This window comes from Hydra vulgaris, chromosome 07 (assembly GCF_038396675.1).
Source record: "Hydra vulgaris chromosome 07, alternate assembly HydraT2T_AEP".
Lineage (NCBI taxonomy): Eukaryota > Metazoa > Cnidaria > Hydrozoa > Anthoathecata > Hydridae > Hydra > Hydra vulgaris.
The window spans coordinates 27,738,987-27,760,730 of record NC_088926.1 but is presented as its reverse complement, the minus strand read 5'-3'; the positions used below and the strand labels follow the sequence as shown (position 1 = coordinate 27,760,730).

At 27.2% G+C, this 21,744-nt stretch overlaps 3 protein-coding genes across 4 annotated transcripts in view; all 3 read right to left on the bottom strand.

The window, feature by feature from the left end:
• Nucleotides 1-435: 435 nt before the first annotated feature.
• LOC136082384 (uncharacterized) lies at nucleotides 436-3,242 on the bottom strand. 2 transcript variants are annotated; one of them, XM_065801543.1, is made up of 4 exons: nucleotides 2,834-3,242; nucleotides 2,264-2,688; nucleotides 1,393-1,563; nucleotides 436-1,098 (listed from the first exon to the last, which is right to left on the bottom strand). In XM_065801543.1, the coding sequence occupies exons 3-4, from the start codon at nucleotides 1,506-1,508 to the stop codon at nucleotides 552-554; spliced, it is 663 nt and encodes a 220-aa protein (XP_065657615.1). In that variant the 5' UTR covers nucleotides 1,509-1,563; nucleotides 2,264-2,688; nucleotides 2,834-3,242; the 3' UTR covers nucleotides 436-551. The 2 variants fall into 2 exon arrangements, with proteins under 2 accessions (XP_065657615.1, XP_065657614.1); XM_065801542.1 differs by lacking the exons at nucleotides 2,264-2,688; nucleotides 2,834-3,242 and adding an exon at nucleotides 1,734-1,942.
• A 2,999-nt stretch (nucleotides 3,243-6,241) lies between these two features.
• On the bottom strand, nucleotides 6,242-14,402 carry LOC105843083 (bifunctional polynucleotide phosphatase/kinase). Its single transcript, XM_065801540.1, has 3 exons — nucleotides 13,715-14,402; nucleotides 13,108-13,292; nucleotides 6,242-6,748 (listed from the first exon to the last, which is right to left on the bottom strand). The coding sequence occupies exons 1-3, from the start codon at nucleotides 14,277-14,279 to the stop codon at nucleotides 6,275-6,277; spliced, it is 1,224 nt and encodes a 407-aa protein (XP_065657612.1). The 5' UTR covers nucleotides 14,280-14,402; the 3' UTR covers nucleotides 6,242-6,274.
• Nucleotides 14,403-15,142: 740 nt separating this feature from the next.
• LOC100212748 (non-structural maintenance of chromosomes element 1 homolog) overlaps nucleotides 15,143-21,744 on the bottom strand; it is a 45,723-nt gene continuing 39,121 nt past the window's right edge. The window contains exons 8-9 of the mRNA XM_065801541.1: nucleotides 16,087-16,178; nucleotides 15,143-15,364 (exon numbers count right to left, since the gene is read on the bottom strand). Coding sequence (XP_065657613.1) covers nucleotides 15,324-15,364; nucleotides 16,087-16,178 — 133 coding nt within the window. The 3' untranslated portion in view covers nucleotides 15,143-15,323. The remainder of the gene's footprint in view (nucleotides 15,365-16,086; nucleotides 16,179-21,744) is intronic.

The window sequence follows — 21,744 nt, the reverse complement described above, 5'->3', positions numbered from 1 at the left end:
CTTTATTAATTGTCCCAATATGGGATCTTGAAGTCCATTTGCATATGGGTTAGCTTTCTTTAACATATCTTGGAAACATTTGATAACTGTATCAGATAACATTCGATTTTTTGAAATGTCTTCAAAATCTTCTTGTGAAAGCAAAGAATAATTTCTTTCAAATAAAAGTGATTTTCCTAAATAATCATTTGTTAGAGAATTTGTTTGAAATGTTTCTGCACCAGTTATTTGATCTTCAGTGATAATTGATTCCTGTACTGGTGCTTCATGAGAGTTACTTTCAATTTTTATTACAGAGGCTACCATTAACTTATCTTTTTTTTCACCCACACGATTTGAATACAATTTTTTTTTAACAACAGGTAAATCAACTATATTTTTTTGTTTTTTGTGTACATAATCATGCATACCATAACCTGAACTTAATGGTAGACCTTTCTCTTTTTTTCTTGCTTGATAAAGCTTTTTAAGTACATTTGAAAGTGTTTCATGTAGATCAGATAGTTCTTCTGATGATTCATCAAAATCAAATGTTAAATTTTTTATGGTTGTTAGCGGACTTCAGAGGCAGTAGAGTTTCTTTTTCTTGTACTATCTTCGTATGGATTTATTGTAGTTGTACTGCAAATAGTGTTATTTATTAAGTTGAAACTAATATGATTCACATGATTGTACTTGAATATATTTGATTTACTTAACACAAAATCATTGGTGAATGTGTCAATATTTAAAAATGGAGAACTTCTATATAAAGAAGATATAGACTCCCATCCCCATGTTAGTGGATACTTTCTAAAAATTACAAAAAAGTGTTTGCACAGATAAGAAGATCTAAACCAATCATTACATGAACATTTTGGCATGTTCTTCTCATCACCAAAGTGAACAAGGTAATTTTTGTTTGCAACAGAAAAGCTATTGACTACAAATACTCCAGGATCTTTCATTTGCACTTTAGTTAGATCAGTGTTGTTAGCCAAATTTTGCTTCTCTAAACAATGTTTAATAAAATGGTGTGGTCTATTTATCAAGAATTCAGGTACATTAGAACTGTATTGTTTAAAACGACAATCCATTTTGTAATTAGATTCTGAATATCTTAAAAATAATAAGTATAAACAAATAAACTAATATATATATATATATATATATAAATATATATATATATATATATATATATATATATATATATATATATATATATATATATATATATATATATATCACTTCATAATTTCTTCAATAATAGAAAAATATACTATTTTAAAAATGAAGCCAAATTTATGAAAGAAAAATTTAGATAGTAAGTATTTGGAATAATTTACAAAAGGACTATTAAATGTAATAAACTGCCTTTAATCAAGCTACAATAAAACTTTTTAATATACTTACTTCTCAAATTTATCTGCAAAAAACTCTTCTATTAAAAGAGTAAGCATTCCAGTAATTGATGAATTTTTATGTCTTTGGAGATACGAATACTTAAAAGAGTTGCCTTTCAATTTCATTGTTGGTATTAAGGTTTATTAAAAATCGATCCTGACGATACCCCCATATCCATTTCTAGAAAAAAATAATAACACTTTTGCAGATTTACATTGACACGAGTATAAATTAAAATTGTTTTAACCATAAACTAATGCTTTAAATTTGCAATCCTTGGGTTATGTATAGCAAAAAATGTTAAGTAATGTTAAATTTGAGATAATAATTATAATGTTAAATATACTCACTTCTTTAATTTGTAACCAATAATTAGTAATATATTTCTTAAATTTATGAAATTTATTGTCCAACCAAAAGTTGGAACATTTTAACTTAACTATTGCTGCATCTGCCATCTTTTCATTTTGTGCCCATCCAATATTTCGTAGCATTGAAATTATTGGATCTTTAAATTCTGAGCAGTTGTTTGTTTTTTTGGCAATCCAGCAATGCCATGCTTGCTGGATTGCCAAAAAAACATGCTCTCTATGAAATCGCATGCATGCTCTCTATGAAAATCACATATAAGAACACGACAACCTAAAAGTAATTCTCTATATTTTAAAATAAGTTAAAAACCAAATTCAGATGAGTTACACAATGAAAAAAAAAAGAGTTTCTAGTGAACTTAAAAAAGACAACAAAAAATGAATCAAAATATTCTATTAAATGCTTTACATTATTTTAATGTATACCAATTTAAATTGCTTTTAAATGTATATTTAAACTGCCATACTATTCACTAACAAAATAAAATTATTATAAACTTTATTTATACCTGGAAAAACAGCTTCTAATGAATCCATTTCTTCAGTACAATAATCAGTCATGCAAAAGGAAGGTTGAAAAGATGGGTTCCAATCTTTTATTGTGTTAAGCGCTTCTGTGATGGCTTGTTTTGTTTCACTTTCAATGACAAAACTGGCTACTATTTGGTAGTCAAAATTAGTTTTTACAGTTAAAAAGAACAGAGGAAGAGAATATCTGGTAGTCCTGTATGTGGCATCAAGTAGCAGTATCTCAGTTCCATAGCGCATGAGAAGGTGTTGTTGCCACTGTGACTGATAAACAAATAAAAACGAACATTTATCACCACCATCTTCGCCACTACAGTTTGGTCTAAGAAACACTTTGACAGATGGATCACATTTTTTCAATTCTTCACATTTTATCAAAAGGCATTCTTGGTCAATCATGGAATACCTTTATAAAAGGAAACAACAACATTAATAAAATAAAAGTTTTAAAGATTACTTTGAACATGAATCAAGTAAACATCTAAATTAGTAAAGCAAATCATTTCACATGTAAAATTTATTCTAAGAAATAATCAACATTTGTGATTTACCATAACTTATTTTTAATTTTTACTATATGTGATCTTATGGTTGCAGTGTTGGGATAGAATCTTCTGCTATTTGAAGGAGGAAGATTTTCATTTCCAAAAGTATCTTTTATTGTCAAACGAAGGAGGTGCTTTATTTCCCTTATGTTGTATATTCCTTCTATAACATATTCTTCAATCTTTTTTGAAATACGAGGATCGATTATTTGAGAAATTAGTTCTACCTGATTTTAAATAATATTTAATATGGTAAATTAATAAACAAACCACAGGCCGAAAAAATCGACCTACTTTGGAGTTATGTTAACGTCTGCTAACCTTAATCCCCATTTTAAAATCATCTCATGTTTTTAAAATTTTTTTAAACCGATGGTAATTATTTAACACATTTCAAGCGAGTATTCTAAATATTATTTATACAGGTAATACCTAGTAGGCACGGGACATAAAAAAGACGTTTTTTAAACGTTTTTAACGGTTTTGGAATGTTTTGGACGTCTTTTAAATGTTCAAAAGACGTCTTTTTTTAGTTCGGTGTCCTCAGGGTAATATCTAATCTGTTAATAAAGAGCGATTCGCGCAACGGCTACCAAAAAATTTAAAGCTTTTTTTAGGTTGATTAAATTTTTTTTCTTCATAGCTTTAAAAAGTAAACAATAGGTATAGTTTTTCTATATCAGTGGCTCTTCTTTTCGCGGAGCACTTGCAACTACCGGTGCTCCGCGAGGTAGTTGCAAGTGCTCCGCGAAATTATGAAACTGAAAATTTACTGTCCACTCACTTATTACATTACACTGTAATGACTACAGTTTAGGTAAGAAGCTACAATAATTGGGTTTTATTACCGACCTACATTGAATGCAACATTTTGAAAATAAAAATAAAAAGTGTAGTTTACAGGAAACCAAATAATAATAAGGTTAGTTTGTATTTTATTCTAATCAAACGAAAATTAAAGTACATTTACATTCGTTTAATTAATACATATTAAGTATAAGAAAAAACTAATTAAACTCAAGAAAGAACGAAATAAAACTTCTAGAGATTGTTGATAATAATTACATTTTATTTAAGTTACCATAAAAAACATTATGTAATATTAAGGCAGTTTTATTAATTTAAAATTCTATAAATAATTTTTTTTTAAAACTAAATCAACGAATAATTTTACAAACAACGAAGACTTTAAACAACGTGTTTTTTTTACTTAAAAATTTATTATTTGAGCGAAAGTTGTTTGCTTCGCAATCACCGATTTTAATAGTCGATTATAATAATTTTAATGACCATTAAAATCGGTGACTTCAAAGCGAAAATCGTTCGCGCATTCGTTTAATGTTTGAAATTTAATATGTATGATAAAAATTGTTATTATACGGAATCTAAAAGGTGTTTTAAAAACTAAAATTTTTTTTAAAATTATGAAAAAATAATAATTAAATATTTATTTAAATTAATATTAAAAAATTAGTTTATTGTAACGTTTTAACAGCTGTAATATAAACCAAGCTATGTAACTAAAAATAAAATTTGCTACAAACATCTTAAATTTAATCTTAAATAAAATCTTAAAAACATCTTAATTTGAATGGACCTAAAATTGAATCTGACCAAATTCAAATTTAATCAGACATTTTGTCTGACTAAAAAATTAAAATAAGCCCTGTAATTTTGCCTTAATAAAAAACGGACGGTGCTCCATCAATGGTAGGCTCATTAAAAGGGTTTGCGACTCGCGCCAAGAAAAGAAACGCCAATATTATATCTACTCACTGTTTTTTGCATAGCGAATCTCTGGCGTCCAAAACATTACCAGTAGCATTAAAACCTGTGGTAGACAAAGTTGTAAATATGGTAAACTTCATTAAATCGAAGTGAGATGGTTATCCAGAGGAAAAGTGTTACGTCGTTTCTTAGAACTGAAGGATGAACTGATGACCTTTTTCCAAAAGAAAATTATGGATGATTTTGTGGAATATCTTCAAAATGACATTTGGTGTGCTAAATTGACATATTTAGCTGATATTTTTGATTATTTAAATTGTGTTAATTCAAGCCTTCAAGGAAGAAAGTTTTTTAACATCGACCGACAAATTGACAGACTTTCGGAAAAAAGTTATTTTTTGGAAAAATCGTGTGTTGGAGAAGAAGAAAGTAGATATCTTTCCTTCTTTTAATGATAACACTACCTACGAAATTATTTCAGCAGTAACGGAGCATTTAATTTTATTAGAAGAAAAGATTGAATTTTATTTCCATCAATAAACGTAGAAACATACTGGATACGCTATCCCTTTGTCAAGGTTGATACATCAAATAGTAAGTTGTCATACCAAGAAGAAGAAGAATTAATCAACCTATCATCGGATCGCACGCCTAAAATGAAATTTTCCGAAATTCTTCTTGAGGAATTTTGGATCTTTGTGCAAGAACTCAGCTATGCACATGAAGGTACTTAAAATCTTGTTGCAATTTTCAACATCATATTTGTGCGAACTTGGTTTCTCGATAGTCACCAATATAAAAACTAAAAAACGAGCAACACTTACTTATTTGGATGAAGAAGTGAGGGTAGCTATTTCTAAAATTAGGCCTAATATCACTGAAATTTGTAAAAGCCGTCAAGCATAGGTTTCACATTAAATTTTTTTATTTTTCTGAATTAAGTTTTGTTCAATGTTATTTTTTTTACTTATTAAATTTGTTTATCACCAATTTGTTTGTCATGTTATCATTTTAAACTGTTGTTATAATCTTTTATTTTCAATAAAAGTCGTACGTATGTGCATTTGTTTGTTTTTTTTACTCCTTGATTTCAGTGCTCTCCAAATTTTTGTCATGATCAAAAGTGCTTCCCGACGAAGGGTAAGAACCACTGTTCTATACGTTTATAGAAATTTTTCTTCCTAAAAAATATTCAAGTAAGGAATAAGTATAAAAAAGGTCGGGGTGAAATAGATTTACCAAGACCCGTTTTACGGGTTTAAACTGCTAGTATGTATGTATGTATGTATGTATGTATTTATGTATGTATGTATTTATGTATGTATGTATGTATGTATGTATGTATGTATGTATGTATGTATATATATATGTATATATATATTGTACCAGTATGCATATTTTTGGTAACAGCTGTTATGAACTTTTTTTGTTATCAGTCATGAATCTTTCATTTTATAACACAAAAAAGTGTGAATAATTAAGGCAAATTCGTTTATATGTTATCTTAATGTTTTTATTATTAAAAAATAATTTGTATAGATGAAATGCTTATTTACGCTAGTTTTTATATGCTTTTATAAGTGAAAACCTAAAGATGCCTTTAAACATTAAAATGTTAAAAGACAAAAAACTCGTTGATTTTTTGAAATAAATTTTTTTGAGTGCTGATAACAATATATAATAATCTAATTAAAAAATTATTAATCATGTAAAATTCGATTAAGTCCATTGGAGAAATAACGCTTTTTCATCATTGGTATGGAACTTCGGAGAAAAGTTAATTGTGACTATTTCAAATCCCTCTTCTTTAGTTGGAGGCTGAAACTTACTCTTAAACGTGTTAAAACCAACATCTGGGACTCGTCTGATCGTTCCGCCTGAAACAACTTGTCTAAACATGTTTAGGTGATGAGCAAGCTCTAAAGGAGTTTGAAAATAAAAACATCTAACGGAAACGTTGTATTTTTTTGCTAAATCGATGAACGCCTTGCGGGCTTCTTTTGAAGGATTCGTATTGTCAATAACAACACTTTTCTTGTTCTTTAAACTTTCTTCAGCAAGCAAAATACATTTTTCAATAGTTTTTAATGTGTCTCGATTAACAATTACATAAAAATTCGGCTCAAGATAATTTTTTGCAAAAAACGATTTGCCAGCTGCTGGAGATCCAACAAAGATGATCATCTCAACATTCTGAACAAGATAAAAATAATAATACAACATAATAATACAAGAATAAATAACAAACGAAAAAACAAGGCTTCTTCTACATAATTATAAATATAAAAGGGACTTATAACTAGACTTATAACTAGACTTATAACTATAAATATAAACGGGACTTATAACTCATACTTATAACTAGTGTTGTTATCGACTTCGACTAAATCGACTAAAATTCGACTGGTCGAAATTCGAAATTAGTCGACTTTGAAAAATCGAATATTCGATTTAATTGACAATAGACTTTTTACAAATCGACTAAAAATCGATTTAGTCGAAAAAAAGTCTTAAAATCCTTATATCTCATCATTCAATTTAACTTTTTAATATTTGGTTTTTGTTTGTTCATTTAATAACAAAAGCATGTACTATTATAACTATTACCTAATTTTTTATTTACTTTATCTAATTCATAACATGTTAGCATTATTTAAATTCTTCCGCGGTGCTTTGTGATAAGACCATAAGGACTTTTGGAAGCACCTTAATAACTACCGAAAAATATATATATATATATTATATATATATATATATTCGGTAAATATATATATATATATATATATATATATATATATATATTTATATATATACCGAGTTAAACCTTTGGCTATGTATTTTATTAACTTTTTTTTTCTTCTTTTGTTTACTCGATGCTTTGGATTTTTATAAATATTTTCATAAAGGGCCGCTGGAAGCTAGCCCTAGGACAAAACTAAGTTGTGAAGCTCCAAATCTAAATATCATCTATACAATCATATTGTAAATTTGATTTTAAAGACTTTAATATGTAGCAAGTATATACAGCAATCCTTAAATCATTGGGGTCTGTGAAAAATTGTCCCGTTATCGGAGCGACCCTTTTCTTATATTGATTTGCTTTATTAATATTTAAATTATATGATGTTGAAAATAGTAAGCAAATATAAATTACTTCATCACTTTTATTAAAAATTATTTCAAAAAAATAAATTATTCCCATAATTCGACTAAATCGACTTAGTCGATTTTAAAAATGTACTAGTCGACAAGTGAAATACTTAATAGTCATAACAACACTACTTATAACTGAGCAAAAAATTTCAATTAATGAAAGTCACATAAAATAATTAAGTGTAAACACAAAATTTATTAAGTACATAGACTTTGTTTTTAAAATCAAAATTTAATTTGGATTCAATTTCAACAACTGTTCTGTGTTTTAGTTGATAATTATTGGTTTATATATATACATATATATATATATATATATACATATATATATATATATATATATATATATATATATATATATATATATATATATATATATATATATATATATATATATATATATATATATATATATATATATATACATACATTACATATAATTGGAACATTTTAAAAATTTGCAAAAAATTTGAAATATTTGTTTCAAATATTTTTTTTACTTTGAAAATTTTGAGTATTATATATATTTGAGTATTACTATATGCATGCAAAATGTTATGTTTTAAACCTCTAAACTTGTTTAAGTCATAGCTTGCTGTTATTTTAACAGAAAATAATAATGGGAAAAACTAATAAATTAACAGCAGAAAAACGTGCTCAGATAGTTATACTACGTGAACAACGTTGTTTACGTAGAATAACAATCTGAGCACGTGATTCCACAAACGTTAGACTCCCGCCTTGCCAACGATTCAACTCCAAGTATTTTCTTGCCCTATAATCATGATATGGGGTGCCAAAACGTTGCCCTATAATCATGATATGGGGTGCCATTACAGCAAATCAAAGTGGTGGTTTATGGTTTATGCCTCCTAACACCACAATAAACAGCAATATTTATCTTGAAATACTTAAAGAAAAACTTAAAGAAATCATGAACATCACAAATACCCACAAGTTTCAGCATGACAGAGCACCCTGGCACAGGGCAAAGCTTGTGAGCAGTTGGTTGCGAGAATGGGGTTGAGATTATTGGTCCCTGGCCTGGTAATTCACCCGAGCTCAATCTCATTGAAAACTGCTGGAATCATCTTAAAAACGAAGTTTAGAAACTAAGACTTTCATCTTCGTATAACTTAAAAGAAAAAATTAGGCAAGTATGGATTCAACTTATGACTCCTGAATATTTAAGAAGACTCATTCACTCTATGCCTAACTGCTTAGCTAATTGTTTAAATGCTAAAGGACATCATACCAAGTATTAACCTCAAGAATTCAATTCATAAAACATTAACTAATGTTTCAAAGATATTTTTTTTGTCAATTGTAATGGTTACTAATATATTTTGATAAAATAAATTAATGATTTAATAAAAATTTTATTTTTTTATGTTCTAAACCTTTGATCGCGACTGTATATATATATAAAAATATATTGTAAACAATTTTTTTAGTAATAAATATTATATAATAATAATTATATAGTAATAAATGTTTAACTTTTTAATAAAACTTACATAAAAGCTAAATGAACCATAAAACTAATAATTTCCATTTTATTATACGGATTGTTTCTTCAGGAATAACTGTGCGGCTTTTTGCAAACTCAATTGTTTTATCTAAAATAGCTGCAGTTATTGAGGGGTAAAAATCATTCATGTCAAATTGAATAAATGTACAGTCATTTTTATTTTCAATTATGGAGAACCAAATTATAACATCAGTGGTTTTTCCACTGTTGCAAATTTAATTTATTTCTAAGAATATTGTTAATTTTGTCCCATTTAACTTTGCTTACATGTCCAATCTCTTTTGAGGAAACCAATAACCTACAAGAAAGTTTGTTTTGAAAATTTGGTCTTTTAGTGTTACGAAGGCTCGGGAAGGAGCAGTTGATTCGATTCTGTTATCAAGGTTTATTTTCTATATTTTTAGGTGCTTTCTCATAAGAACTAGTAAATTGTCGTGTAAATTTTTTTTTATAGTTTTCTGTTGTGACCAAAAACCAAAATATTAGGGTTTGATTTAATTTTTTTAACATCTAACTTTAATCGTGTTTGAAATTCATTTTTTATAGGGCAAAACTTTATTGTTTTAATTAAAAGCAATAGGTCATTTTCAAAATTTTCCAAATCAGGTATAAAAGGTGGGGTATTTTTTGTTTTAAATCTATAATTATCATTATCTTGGTTATTAAATACATCATCAGTGTTTGTTTTTGTTTTTAAGAGATGGGCTTTCCAATGAAATAGAACTAAAAATGTAATTTGGTTCAACCCCCATATAGCAAAAATGTTTCCACTAACATAGGAAAAGTGTTTTTAAAATTAGTCGATAAGCATTTCCCGCCCTCTAATAAATTACATAAAATTTTCAATCGAAATAAAATTAAAGTTAGCTACAGTTGCACAAAAAATATAGAAAGAATTATAAAAGATCACAATAATGCTTTGTTAAACAAAAAAGAAATGCTAAATGAAAAAACTACAGAAAATTATAACTGTAAACAAAAAAACAGTTGTCCAATGAGTGGAAGTTGTTTATCCAAAAATGTGGTATATAAATGCTTTGTTTCTTCTAAGAATGTACCTGATAAACAATAGATTGGCATAACAGAAGGTGAATGGAAAAGTGTTTTGTCAATCATAAGCAGTTCTTTAAAAATAAAAAGTATTCAAAGACACCATGCTGTCAAAATATATATGAGAATTAAAAGATAAAAATATTGATGATTTTATACTGAATTGGTCCATCCTTAAAACAGCACCTGGATATAACAATATTTCCAAAAAATGCATACTATGCCTACAAGAAAAATTTCAAATAATTACACATGCAAACCAAAATTGTTTATTAAACCAAAAATGTTTATTAAACAAAAAATCGGAATTGATTGCTAAATGCATTTTTATTTAACTTTACAGTGCCTTTGTTGCCCATTTAAAGGATGGCACACGTCTCAGTTTTCTACCAAAAAATCTAAAAGTACTCCAGGTGTTCCTATTGCATCAGTTAATTTTCAAGTTGTTACTGCTTTTCGCGAGATTGGTAAAGGTTATCAATCTATATGTAAATTTACTGCAGTAATGAACATACTATCTCCTATGAATTTTAAAAACTATAGTGCAATAAATAACAATTTGTTAAATATTTATAATGAAGTTGCTTCTACAAGTATGTCAAGTGCAGCAAATGAAACTAAAGATATTATTTCTAAATTAAGCAATGTTAATGATGTTACCAAGTTTCTGTTGATGGTACCTGGCAAAAGAGAGGTCATCAGTCTTTAAATGGTAATGTCACTGCAATATCAAGAAAGAACAGAAAATGTCTTGATTCAATTTCGCTAACTAAATTCTGCAAAGCTTATAGTTATTGGAACAAAAACAAGTTAATTCCAGGTTATCAAAATTGGAAAATCAATCATGTTTGTGAAGCTAACCACAATAAATCATCAGGATCCATAGAAGCTTCTGGTGCTGTTTCGATTTTTCAACGGTCAATTGAAAAGCATGGTTTGAGATACGAAGGATATATTGGAGACGGTGACAGCTCAGCATATAATGTTGTTGCAAGTAATCCATATCCAGGTTTTGAAATATACAGGCTTCACTGTGTTGGACATTACCAAAAGAGATTAGGAAATCGTGCACGTAACCTTAAGTGATACTTAAAAATCAGTTTCTTAAAGATGGAAAAAGAATAGCTGGAAAAGATCGTCTGACAGATAAAGCCATAAATACGCTTCAAAATTATTTTGCTATGGCTATCTGTCTAAATGTAAATAACCTATATGCAATGAAAAAAGCTGCTTAAGCTGTTTTATTTCACAACAGTAACATAAGTGAAGAGTCAGAGAGACACAAATTTTGCTATTAATTAAGCTTACCATTAGCAATTAAAGCAGTACTTATGCCTATATTTACAGATTTGACAAATGAAACTTTATTATCAAAATGTTTGCACAGACAAAATAAAAATGAAAGTCTGAATGACATGGAAGAGATGTCCTAAAGATTTTTTTATCGGAAAAAAGTTCTTGAAATTAGTATGAACTCAGCTATTATAGCATTTAATAATGGAAGCACAGCAGTTGAAAAACTAATAAGTGCTGGAAGTATTGAACCCAGTATATTTATGCAGGAAGGACTTCGTAAATTGGAATGCAACTGAATTAAAAAAATGAATCACAAATCAAGTGCTAAAGGTAAATTAAGAAAACAGCTTAGAGCCATCAAAAAATTTTTAAAACTAGGTTTAAAAAAAACTTGAAAAGTCCTTTAAAACAATTGAAATATTGCAAACCGTTATTAAAGAAAAAAATATTTTTATAACCAAATTTGAAAATATAATACTTGAGCATCAAAATCCAAAAATGAAAATGTGAAATTATGCATATCCCTAAAAGCATAGTTAATTGGAGGGCAAAAACAATTTTCCTAATAAAATATTAAATCTAAAAAACAAACATTTCAATACTTAAATGGGGGTATCAAACTAAAATTTTGATATGGTTTTTGAATAGGTCCAACTGTATTTACATCTTATACCATACCCAGATTGTTGAAATACAAGTGAAAAAACTTTAAATAATAAAACACAGCTTTTTAGTGTCTTTACTGGATGTCGCCATGGCTTAGATTTAAAATTTATGTCATCTTTGCTTGAAAAGTCTTATACAACTGTACATAGAACTTTTACTGGTAGGGTAATATTTTACCCAATTAGTAATATTTGCTACCTATTTAATCAACAACAACAACAAAAAGTTGATGCTAATTTTCTTCAAAAAAAAATTCTAGATATATTTGTGAATACTGGAAATGGATTAACTGACATTGTTATAGATGCCACTGAACTTAAATTTCTAATGTTTCTAATTTTGATTTGAATAGCTAATTGCTTTCTCACTACAAAAACACTGATTTGAAAAAATCCCAAGCCTAGAAATGTCTGGCCTTTAAATAAAATGAATTTACTAGGTTCAACTTGGTAAATGTTGTGTCATACTACAAATATAACATAACCTCTTATAAGACCAGTTACTTCGATTTGTCTGGTTTGTATACTCATTTGCATTAGCATACTTGTTGCTCTTTTTTGTAAACTTTTTTTTTGAACATTTAAAGTGAACATTTTATTGTTTAATAATATAATTAACATTATGTTAATAATAAATTTGATAACCTGCAATACTGTTACATATATAGTTGGAACAAACATTAAAAGTTTATATGTAATACTATTGACTTTTCATAAAGTAAAAAAACTTAAAAATAAGTAACAATAATAATAATTATAACAACAATAATAATATTAATGAAAAAGTAAATAATAAAAATATGTTATATAAAGATTATATAGAGAATAAAAAATAACAATTTTTTTAAAATTCTTACATTTGAACAAATATTTTCAAAAGAACCTTCAGAATGATCACTTAAGGCTTTAACTGGATCAATTGATCCCCAATCAAATTTTACGTAAGGTGCTGCTCCATCAAAGAACTCTTCAGGAGTATAAAACTGAATGCCAATATTTTTAGCAAATTTTCGATCACTACATGAAAAATCTTTTTTTCGTCCTAAATATTAACTTCAGCTTTAAAAAAAAATTATCAATACACTAAGATTTATAGCAAATGGATTATCATCACTGATGATAATATAATAATAATAATATAATAGTATATATAATAGATGTATATGATATAATTTAAAATAATATAAAAATATATAACAATAATATATAAATATAATATTTGATAAGGTTTTACTTAGTCAAATGTTTGAAATTAATATCTTTTGTATTATTGATAAGACACACACAAAAAAACATTAAGGTGAACTACATTAGATAAAAATCCCATAGGCGATACGCAATAATGATGCTAAAAACATCACACAATATAGATAAGAAAAAATAATTATATAAATATTAAATATGTAGAAATAAAAGTGATAAGCCAAAAAATATATAATCATAAATACATTAAACTAAAATTACCCACTGCCCAGCCCTTTGGTCTTCCAGCAGCATCACCAACATAAAAACTTTCATTAAGATTAGCAACAGAGGTTCCATTGCACTGAAGTACACAAAAATTCCATGCATTTATATACGGTTTTCGATAAATATTTTCACCAGTTGAGATAAAAACTTGCATTGGTATTCCTAATTCATTAATGATGTCCATAATCTTTGTCTGAATATCTTGTAGTTTTAATTTTTTTTTCTCGATTCCAGCTTGATTTGTAAAAATAACTAACTTATAGCCTTCATTATAAAGTGATTTCAGTTTTGCAACAACTTTAGAACTAAGAAACTTCCAATCTGACGCTGAAGTAGGAAAATTTTTTCCACTTTTGGTAGTAATTAATGTGTCATCTAGATCAAAAGATGCTATTTTTGTAGAAGAACTTACACTCGGACCATCTAAATATATCAAAGGATACAAATCTTTAATTGGATCACCATGGTTTTTCCATTTCAAATCAAACTTGGAAGAAGATAATTTTTGTTGCTTTGTTTTGCTTTCAGAATTAGACGAACTTTTTAAAGATCGCTTCATAATCAAAAAATATTGCGAAGTTTTTTGTCTTAAACAACTTTTAAGCAAAATACTAATTCCAATGTTGTTATTATTTAATTTAAATATCTAAAGAATGCCATTAATCATGAGCATCATCATCATCACCATAATCATCATTATCATCATCAACGTTGTTTTTATTATTGCTGTAGTCATCATCATCATCATCATTATCATTATCATCATCATCATCATCATCATCATCATCATCATCATCATCATCATCATCATCATCATCATCATCATCATCATCATCATCATCATCATCATCATCATCATCATCATCATTAAAAACAACATCATCACCATCATTATCATATTAATGCTAACTTTTTGAAATTAACAAAAACTGTGGGAGGGGAGGAGAGGAAGCATTTAAGTATATACGTCAAGTGAGTGTTTGGGAAAAGAGTATGCACTTTATAAAGATACATATATTATGTATTTGATTTGTTCAGTTTTTTTTCTTAAAACTCAGGGTCAAAACAAGCAGCCATGGCACATTGCTTAGAATTCTGCCTCAGAACCGAGAGGTCTGAGGTTCATAGTAAAAAACCATATGATTCAAGTCAGAAAAATAAGTTGACAAATGAATATCTATATACGCTATAGCAGATACACACATAAATGTATGTATAAGTATTATGTGTATTTCTATGTGTGCGTGTGTGTGTGCATGTGTGTGTGTGTGTGTGTGTGTGTGTGTGTGTGTGTGTGTGTGTGTGTGTGTGTGTGTGTGTGTGTGTGTGTGCGTATATATATATATAATGCTTCAGTTGATAAGTATACCTAAATGCATGTAAAAAATTAAAAAAATAAATAAAAAAGTAAAACTACAACGGTAATATAATAAAAAATCTTTTTGTAAATGAAATATATAAATATTTAACTATAATACACAATTTCTAAAAATTGTATGTTATGAACATATATTAGTAAGAAAAATGTTTGTTTAAGAACGTCAGATATCTTGTCAGAAAAAGTTCCAGAAAATGATCTTGATATGAACGTTTGATCATTAGTCTATTTCTTGCGCTTTTTCTTTTCCACTGAACTCATTAATGCTAAAATACATTTAAAAAAATTAATAAATACAAATATCATATCACATTATACTGTTCTCTTTGTACTCAATGTACAATTTTACATGCACTATCAACCAGGGCAAAGGGCTAGAGTTGGGTCTATGGCTGGAGTTATATTTCTATTTAAGGGCTTCAGTACATACATCCACTGACTATATACTGACTTTGTATTATTTCTATTAAAATTGTTCTTTTTAATAATATCAAAAAGTGTATTTACTTTTGGTCGTCCTATATTCACTAGCATATTCACTAGTGAAAAAGTATATTCACTATTGGTTTGAACTAATTTTTTTAACAAAGATGAAGCAATATCTAAATTCGAAACATTAGCATAACATTTCAATAGGTATTTCATGTTTTGGACAAGGTTTATAAGTAAAAAAATACAAATTTGTGATTAGTTACAAAGTAAAAAGTACTAAATAATAAATTCCAATGTATTTGAATTCTTAGATTTTTATTGATTATAAAATTAAGGCATGATATTGCAAACCAGTAGTATATATATATATATATATATATATATATATATATATATATATATATATATATATATATATATATATATATATATATATATATATGCTTTAGTTTTCAAAAGCTTTGAAAAAAAAACTAATTGGTTATAAATATATATGCATTAGTTTTCAAAAGCTTTGAAAAAAAAACTAATTGGTTATAAAGTATACCAAACATACCTTCTTTGTTTAAATTATCTCCTCTTGGAATATTAATAACTTGATTTGTCCAAAATACTTTACAAGATGGGCAGTTTCGGTCAGATACACCACTATTATAAAAAAATAAACTGCAATTTTAATTTAAGTGGTTCACATATAATACTTGCTTTTATTATACGCAAATTTTTACAAATGTAATTAAAAATGAAAAAGATAAATACTTTTATAACTGAATTTTAGGTTTTATGCCTAATGGCAATTATCAGTTATGTTGAAAAACTAAATGTTAGAGCTATTCTTATGACTTCAATATAATATAAATTTTGATTTGGTTAATTTTAAATTTTTGTAAAACAAAAAATAAAATAACAATTCGATGATAGTGTAACCGATTTCAGAATTGTACCAAAAGATTCATTACTGGATTTTGTTTTAACAAAAGAATAAAAACTGGCAATAATGGCTTTATCAATTAAATCTTTCTCTCAGAGAATACAATATTTATTTTTGTCTTGTATAAACAAGAACAAATCTTTTATTTGACATGAATATAATAATATATGCATTACTGGTTCTTTTGTATTTTCTATAGAAAGTACGTTTATTGGAGGCTAATTTCCAAATGGCTAAAGGATGGATATGGCTTTTTTCTATTGCAAAGCACTGGAGCATGTAACAAACTAGATAAGTTCAAATAATTACAAATAATTTGTAAGAATGATTTAACTTCATGATTCTGTTTGGATAGCATATACCAATTTAGGTGTGTATTGCAATTTAATCAACTTCGTAACAATTATATTTAGTTGGGCTTTTACTGATTTACTAATTTTTTTACTAAATGGGATTGACCTAGATCTAAAAAGTTGTTATGTTGTGTGTTATCAGATATAAGCAGGTTTAGGGCATTCGAAGAACACATTTCTAAAAAAAGATTAGAGCTTAAATATAGATAGAATTTATGAGTGACAATAAAATTGCCTGCTATAATATACTTAGAATCACATGTTGATGTAATTCTATTAATTACCTTACATAAGGCTTTGGTTTTTGAAATTCAGGTGGGTTGTAAATGCATGCATTTAATATCTTTTGGTCCTTGGAGGAAACAAAACAGGTTGATGCAGTTCCTCTGGGATTTCAAGAATAATTTGCTCTTAGTGGATATTACTGCGCACAAATATGAGTGCGCCACCACACTACAGTTAGGATCACATTGAAATACTTTAAAATTATTGTCATTTAACAATTCTGTTAACTGTAATTTTAACTGTTATTTTTTTAGTCAACCAAGTTTCTGTTATGAAAACAATGTCAAAATTGCTATTTTAAAGCAGATTGCGCAGAACTTGTGCTCATTGATCTAGAATTAAAGTAAGCATAGTTTATTTTTGAAGGAATATTGATTTGAGTCGACTTTATCAGTGTTGTTTAAGTGGTTCATATTTATTGCAGAATTAACATTATTAGGCTTAATGGTATTGTTTAATGTACCAAGTCTATTTGGTAAATTTGGAGATGTTAATTTTGACGATGATGTTGCTTCTAATGCAGTAATGAAAGAGCAAATTAACTTTTCTAATCATTTGTAACTCATTGTTTTTAACTATTCTTTCTTTAAGCAAAATTTTGTTATGAAGTCTCTCTGTATTTTTAATAACGCATTTATAAATACATTAGCAAATTTTGTTGATAATTTTAATAATTTAGCTGCATATAAAATAAAACTTCGATCGCAGCCATCGTTTAACTCTACTACATGTCAAATTAACGTGTAAATAACCACATAAATTAACGCTTAAATTAATATTAATATTTTTTTAACTAGATATTTCCCCTAACAAACATGTCTTCATTGTTATAACAAATTTTCAAAGTGCAATGTCGACATTGATTTTTAGGTATTTTGATACACTCTGTCCCTCTGTGAATTGGTGGTCACTATTTAGATTTTTTCTTTACTCTTGTCAAAGTAATATATATATATATGTGTGTGTGTGTGTATATATATATATATATATATATATATATATATATATATATATATATATATATATATATATATATATATTAGGGTGGAGCGATTTTCATAGCAAAAAAAGAGTTTAAATTCAAATTGCCTGAGGTGTGAATTGTTGCGTATTATTAAGCATAGGAAAGTCAATTTTTTCATGACTTCTTCAGGTTCCTTCAGAGGATTGAATCTTAGAAAAACATAGATTTATTTAATTTTCATATTCTTCCTAGTTTAATATTGTTTTCGTACTATTTAAATTCTCAGAAAAGTGACTTCTCAACGTAAAATTTATTATAGAACACAAAATAAACGTTACTTTTAACAAAAAAAGACAGTAAATATGAGTAAAATTTATCAAAAATGGTTTTTACTTTCACAATCTATGTTGCTAAGGACTTCAATGCTCACCTATTGCTCATAGCAACGGCATATTTATTATATAGCTTTAATTACAGCAAATATATTAGCTGTAAAAAAAGATTTATACTGATGAAAATTTGAAATCAAAAACAGAACATTTATTAAAACTTAAATACGGTTGAGGTCCCTATCACGATCATCTATCGATCTATTCATCATCTAATTTATGCTTGTTAGTTGCTTTCAGCAATCTTTTACTTTTTTTTTTTACTTTTGTAATTGCTACTTTTCATACTTTTAATTTTATTTTTGAAAACATAAAAAAAAATAAGTTACTGTTTAATTTTGTTGTTTATTAGGAAATTGTGGGTAAAATCGGATGTAATAATACAAAAATTGTGAGTAGAATCAAATGTTCTGCATTGACAGCAGAAGAATATAACTTTAGTCAAACTTAAAATTGTTTGTTTTTAAATTAATTTCTTATTAATTTTTTTTTTTTTTTTGTTGTTGATATTTTTTACCAACAAAAATTGGTAAAAATATCAACTCGAATGACTCCATCTCTTGCTTTATTTCCACAAACTGATGTAGAAATAATTGACATAAGTTTTATACATTGTTTATCTGCTTGAGTGTGGCAAGGTATTTTTTCAATATCAATTGTATCAAATATGGAGGAAATCATTTTTTTTAAACTATCAATTGAGATGTGTCTCAGTTGATAGTTTAGCATTAACATATTGCCAACTAATCATATCTATGTAAACTTCAGCATTAAAATTTAGATTTGGCACTTTAAATGGTTGAATAGTCCTCTGATTATCATGATTCTCTACATATCATAATTTGCTTTAAAGCTAATTCTCTAATGTGCATTCTTTCATCCACTAGCATAGCCAAAAAATATTTTCTGGATGATAGAAATAGACATTTCTTTGTAATACTGGATCAACAATACTCGTAAGTTCATCAGATAAGTAACAAGATTTTTTAATCATTCAAAAGAAATGATTGAATTCATACAAACTGGTTGGTTTCATTTTTATCTCAAACCAGCTAGCAGAGTATACTTTAACCACATAATTAAAAATTTTCATATCTAATGATGGATCTAATGTGGAAACATATAACCTTTAAATTCTGTTAGCTTCTTGTTGTTAACCAATATGAATGTGAAATTTTTCCAGGACCTCACAGTGACAAAGACATTGATATATTACCTCTTGAAATACCATTACAAATGTTAAAAAGGTATTTCTGATCAGTACTTAACTCTTTTGCATCACTTTTCCGGAGTCCCACTTTAATAGGTTCAAAAAAAAAACTGAAAGTTTCTCACAATTTTCTAACATTTTTCCAATAACATCTTTGAATACTGTAGGATTATTTGTTTTTCCATCTAAGTGTTGTATTAGATGGCACAGAGGCAACTTGTTAGTGTGTAGTAAGCAAATAAGGCACTGTACAGGACGGCAAAGGAATAATTCTAATTGACTTATAACACCGTTTTTGAATCATGTATTTGTGACGGCACCATCACATCCAACAGCATTTACCTGTTTTAATATAAATTTTTTATTTGGATCCTCTAAAAATGTTAATGCTTGATGCAATACCAAGTACAATTTCTGATGATAGCGTTACATGACAAATATTTTGATCCAGGTTCAGAAACTAGAACAATATGTTCCTCTGTAATATATTTTCTGTAATACTTTGACCCATTTTTATCCTGCTGAAATGTTACATCCTTCTTTCCATCAAAAAATAGCCCTTGAACTTCTAAATAATCCTTTCTTGCACATTTTTGAAACTCTGATCTTTTTTTTTTGTTCTCTTATTTTACTTCGATCAATTATTTTCTTTTGTCACGATATGCAAATCCTTTAGAATAGCATCAACTAATAATAAAGCAGATCGATCTGAAATGCCAATTCGATCACATGCTAGATTACACAATTTAAATTTTTTTCCAGAAGGGCAAGTATAGTAAGATTTTGATGATGTGTTGGGATCAGAAGTTTTAATTGCAAACAATTCTTCAGATATATCATTTGAGTTTACAAAAGATGTCACTTCTAACGAATTTCTATTTTACATGATTGAAAATATTTTTTTACTTTTTATAACTATATTGTCTGCATAAAAAAATTTGTGATTTTTGTTGTATGATTGTATTGTTTTTATTTTCATATTTTTATGAAGAAGTCGGGTAACTTTTTTATCAGCATTACCAATTATCATTTTCCGAACTGTTAATTGAAAAGAAAATATCTTTCCCTAATAGAAACTTTAATTTTGCAATGACAGTCAATAGAGTTTTTACATTTGCAGGTACATATATCAAACAGAGTTATTTCATATTTTTTTCTAAATATTGTCGCATTGTCTTGAAACTAATGAAGATTTTTTTAATAGACTTATACTCTTCGTTTATTTTTGATATCAAGCTTAAAATTCATCGATTGGATACTATTGGAATAGATGCTTTTTGCCATATACCTTTCAAATCTTGCAATACAATATTTGAAATATCTTTCACAAAAGGATCTTTTCCATTAGCATCCTCTTTTAATACCAGTCTGAAAAAAAGATAATGTTTCTTAAGATCTGCTTGTGTAAGAAGAACATTTTCATTGAATTCCTTGGCTAAGCAAAACACTTTGCAAATCGAATTCTTACAAGTTTTAGGCATCTCTTCCTGATATTAATATTTCAAAATCTGTTGAAAAATAAATGCCAATAATATTAGATAAATTAAAACGCAGACGTGGAGCAATTATTTTAGCATTTTAAACATATTTGACTAGCGCACACATGTCTTCACAATAGATTACTTTTTTAGTCTAATGGGCAAAAATGTCATTTTTGAATCCAAAAAAAAACCTGCACGGAACTAAAACTCTAATGTTTAAAAACATAAGAATCACAAAAATAAATAATATAAAAGATAATTAACTTACATGTCATTATGTTATTTATTATAATTTTTTAAAAATGTTTTATTTGAACCTTGAATTTAAAATTCTAAACTTAATTTTTACGTTCTTAATTCAATAATTTTGCATCGCTGCGCTTTAATGTCTTCAAAAATGTGATGGCAGTATCTGCGAACTTAAAACTATTTAAAATACGGCAATACGCATAAAAATTAGAAGAGTGAGTAAAAATTTGGACAATCTAAAACACTCCTTCAATGGAACGCGTAGTAATTAAACTGTAATACTAACATAATTTTTGTGTTGTCACATTCAACTAACCCCCTCCCTCTCCTTGTCACAAAATTTTGCTTTTTG

Excerpts from the sequence above, each read along its gene's own strand:
- LOC136082384 (XM_065801543.1), bottom strand. The coding sequence starts at position 1,508 with ATGAAATTGAAAGGCAACTCTTTTAAGTATTCGTATCTCCAAAGACAT. Across the intron at positions 1,099-1,392 it reads TTTGCAGATAAATTTGAGAA|ATATTCAGAATCTAATTACA; the intron begins GTAAGTATATTA and ends ATTATTTTTAAG.
- LOC105843083 (XM_065801540.1), bottom strand. The coding sequence starts at position 14,279 with ATGAAGCGATCTTTAAAAAGTTCGTCTAATTCTGAAAGCAAAACAAAG. Across the intron at positions 13,293-13,714 it reads ACCAAAGGGCTGGGCAGTGG|GACGAAAAAAAGATTTTTCA; the intron begins GTAATTTTAGTT and ends GTTAATATTTAG. Across the intron at positions 6,749-13,107 it reads TTGAAAATATTTGTTCAAAT|AATGTTGAGATGATCATCTT; the intron begins GTAAGAATTTTA and ends TATCTTGTTCAG.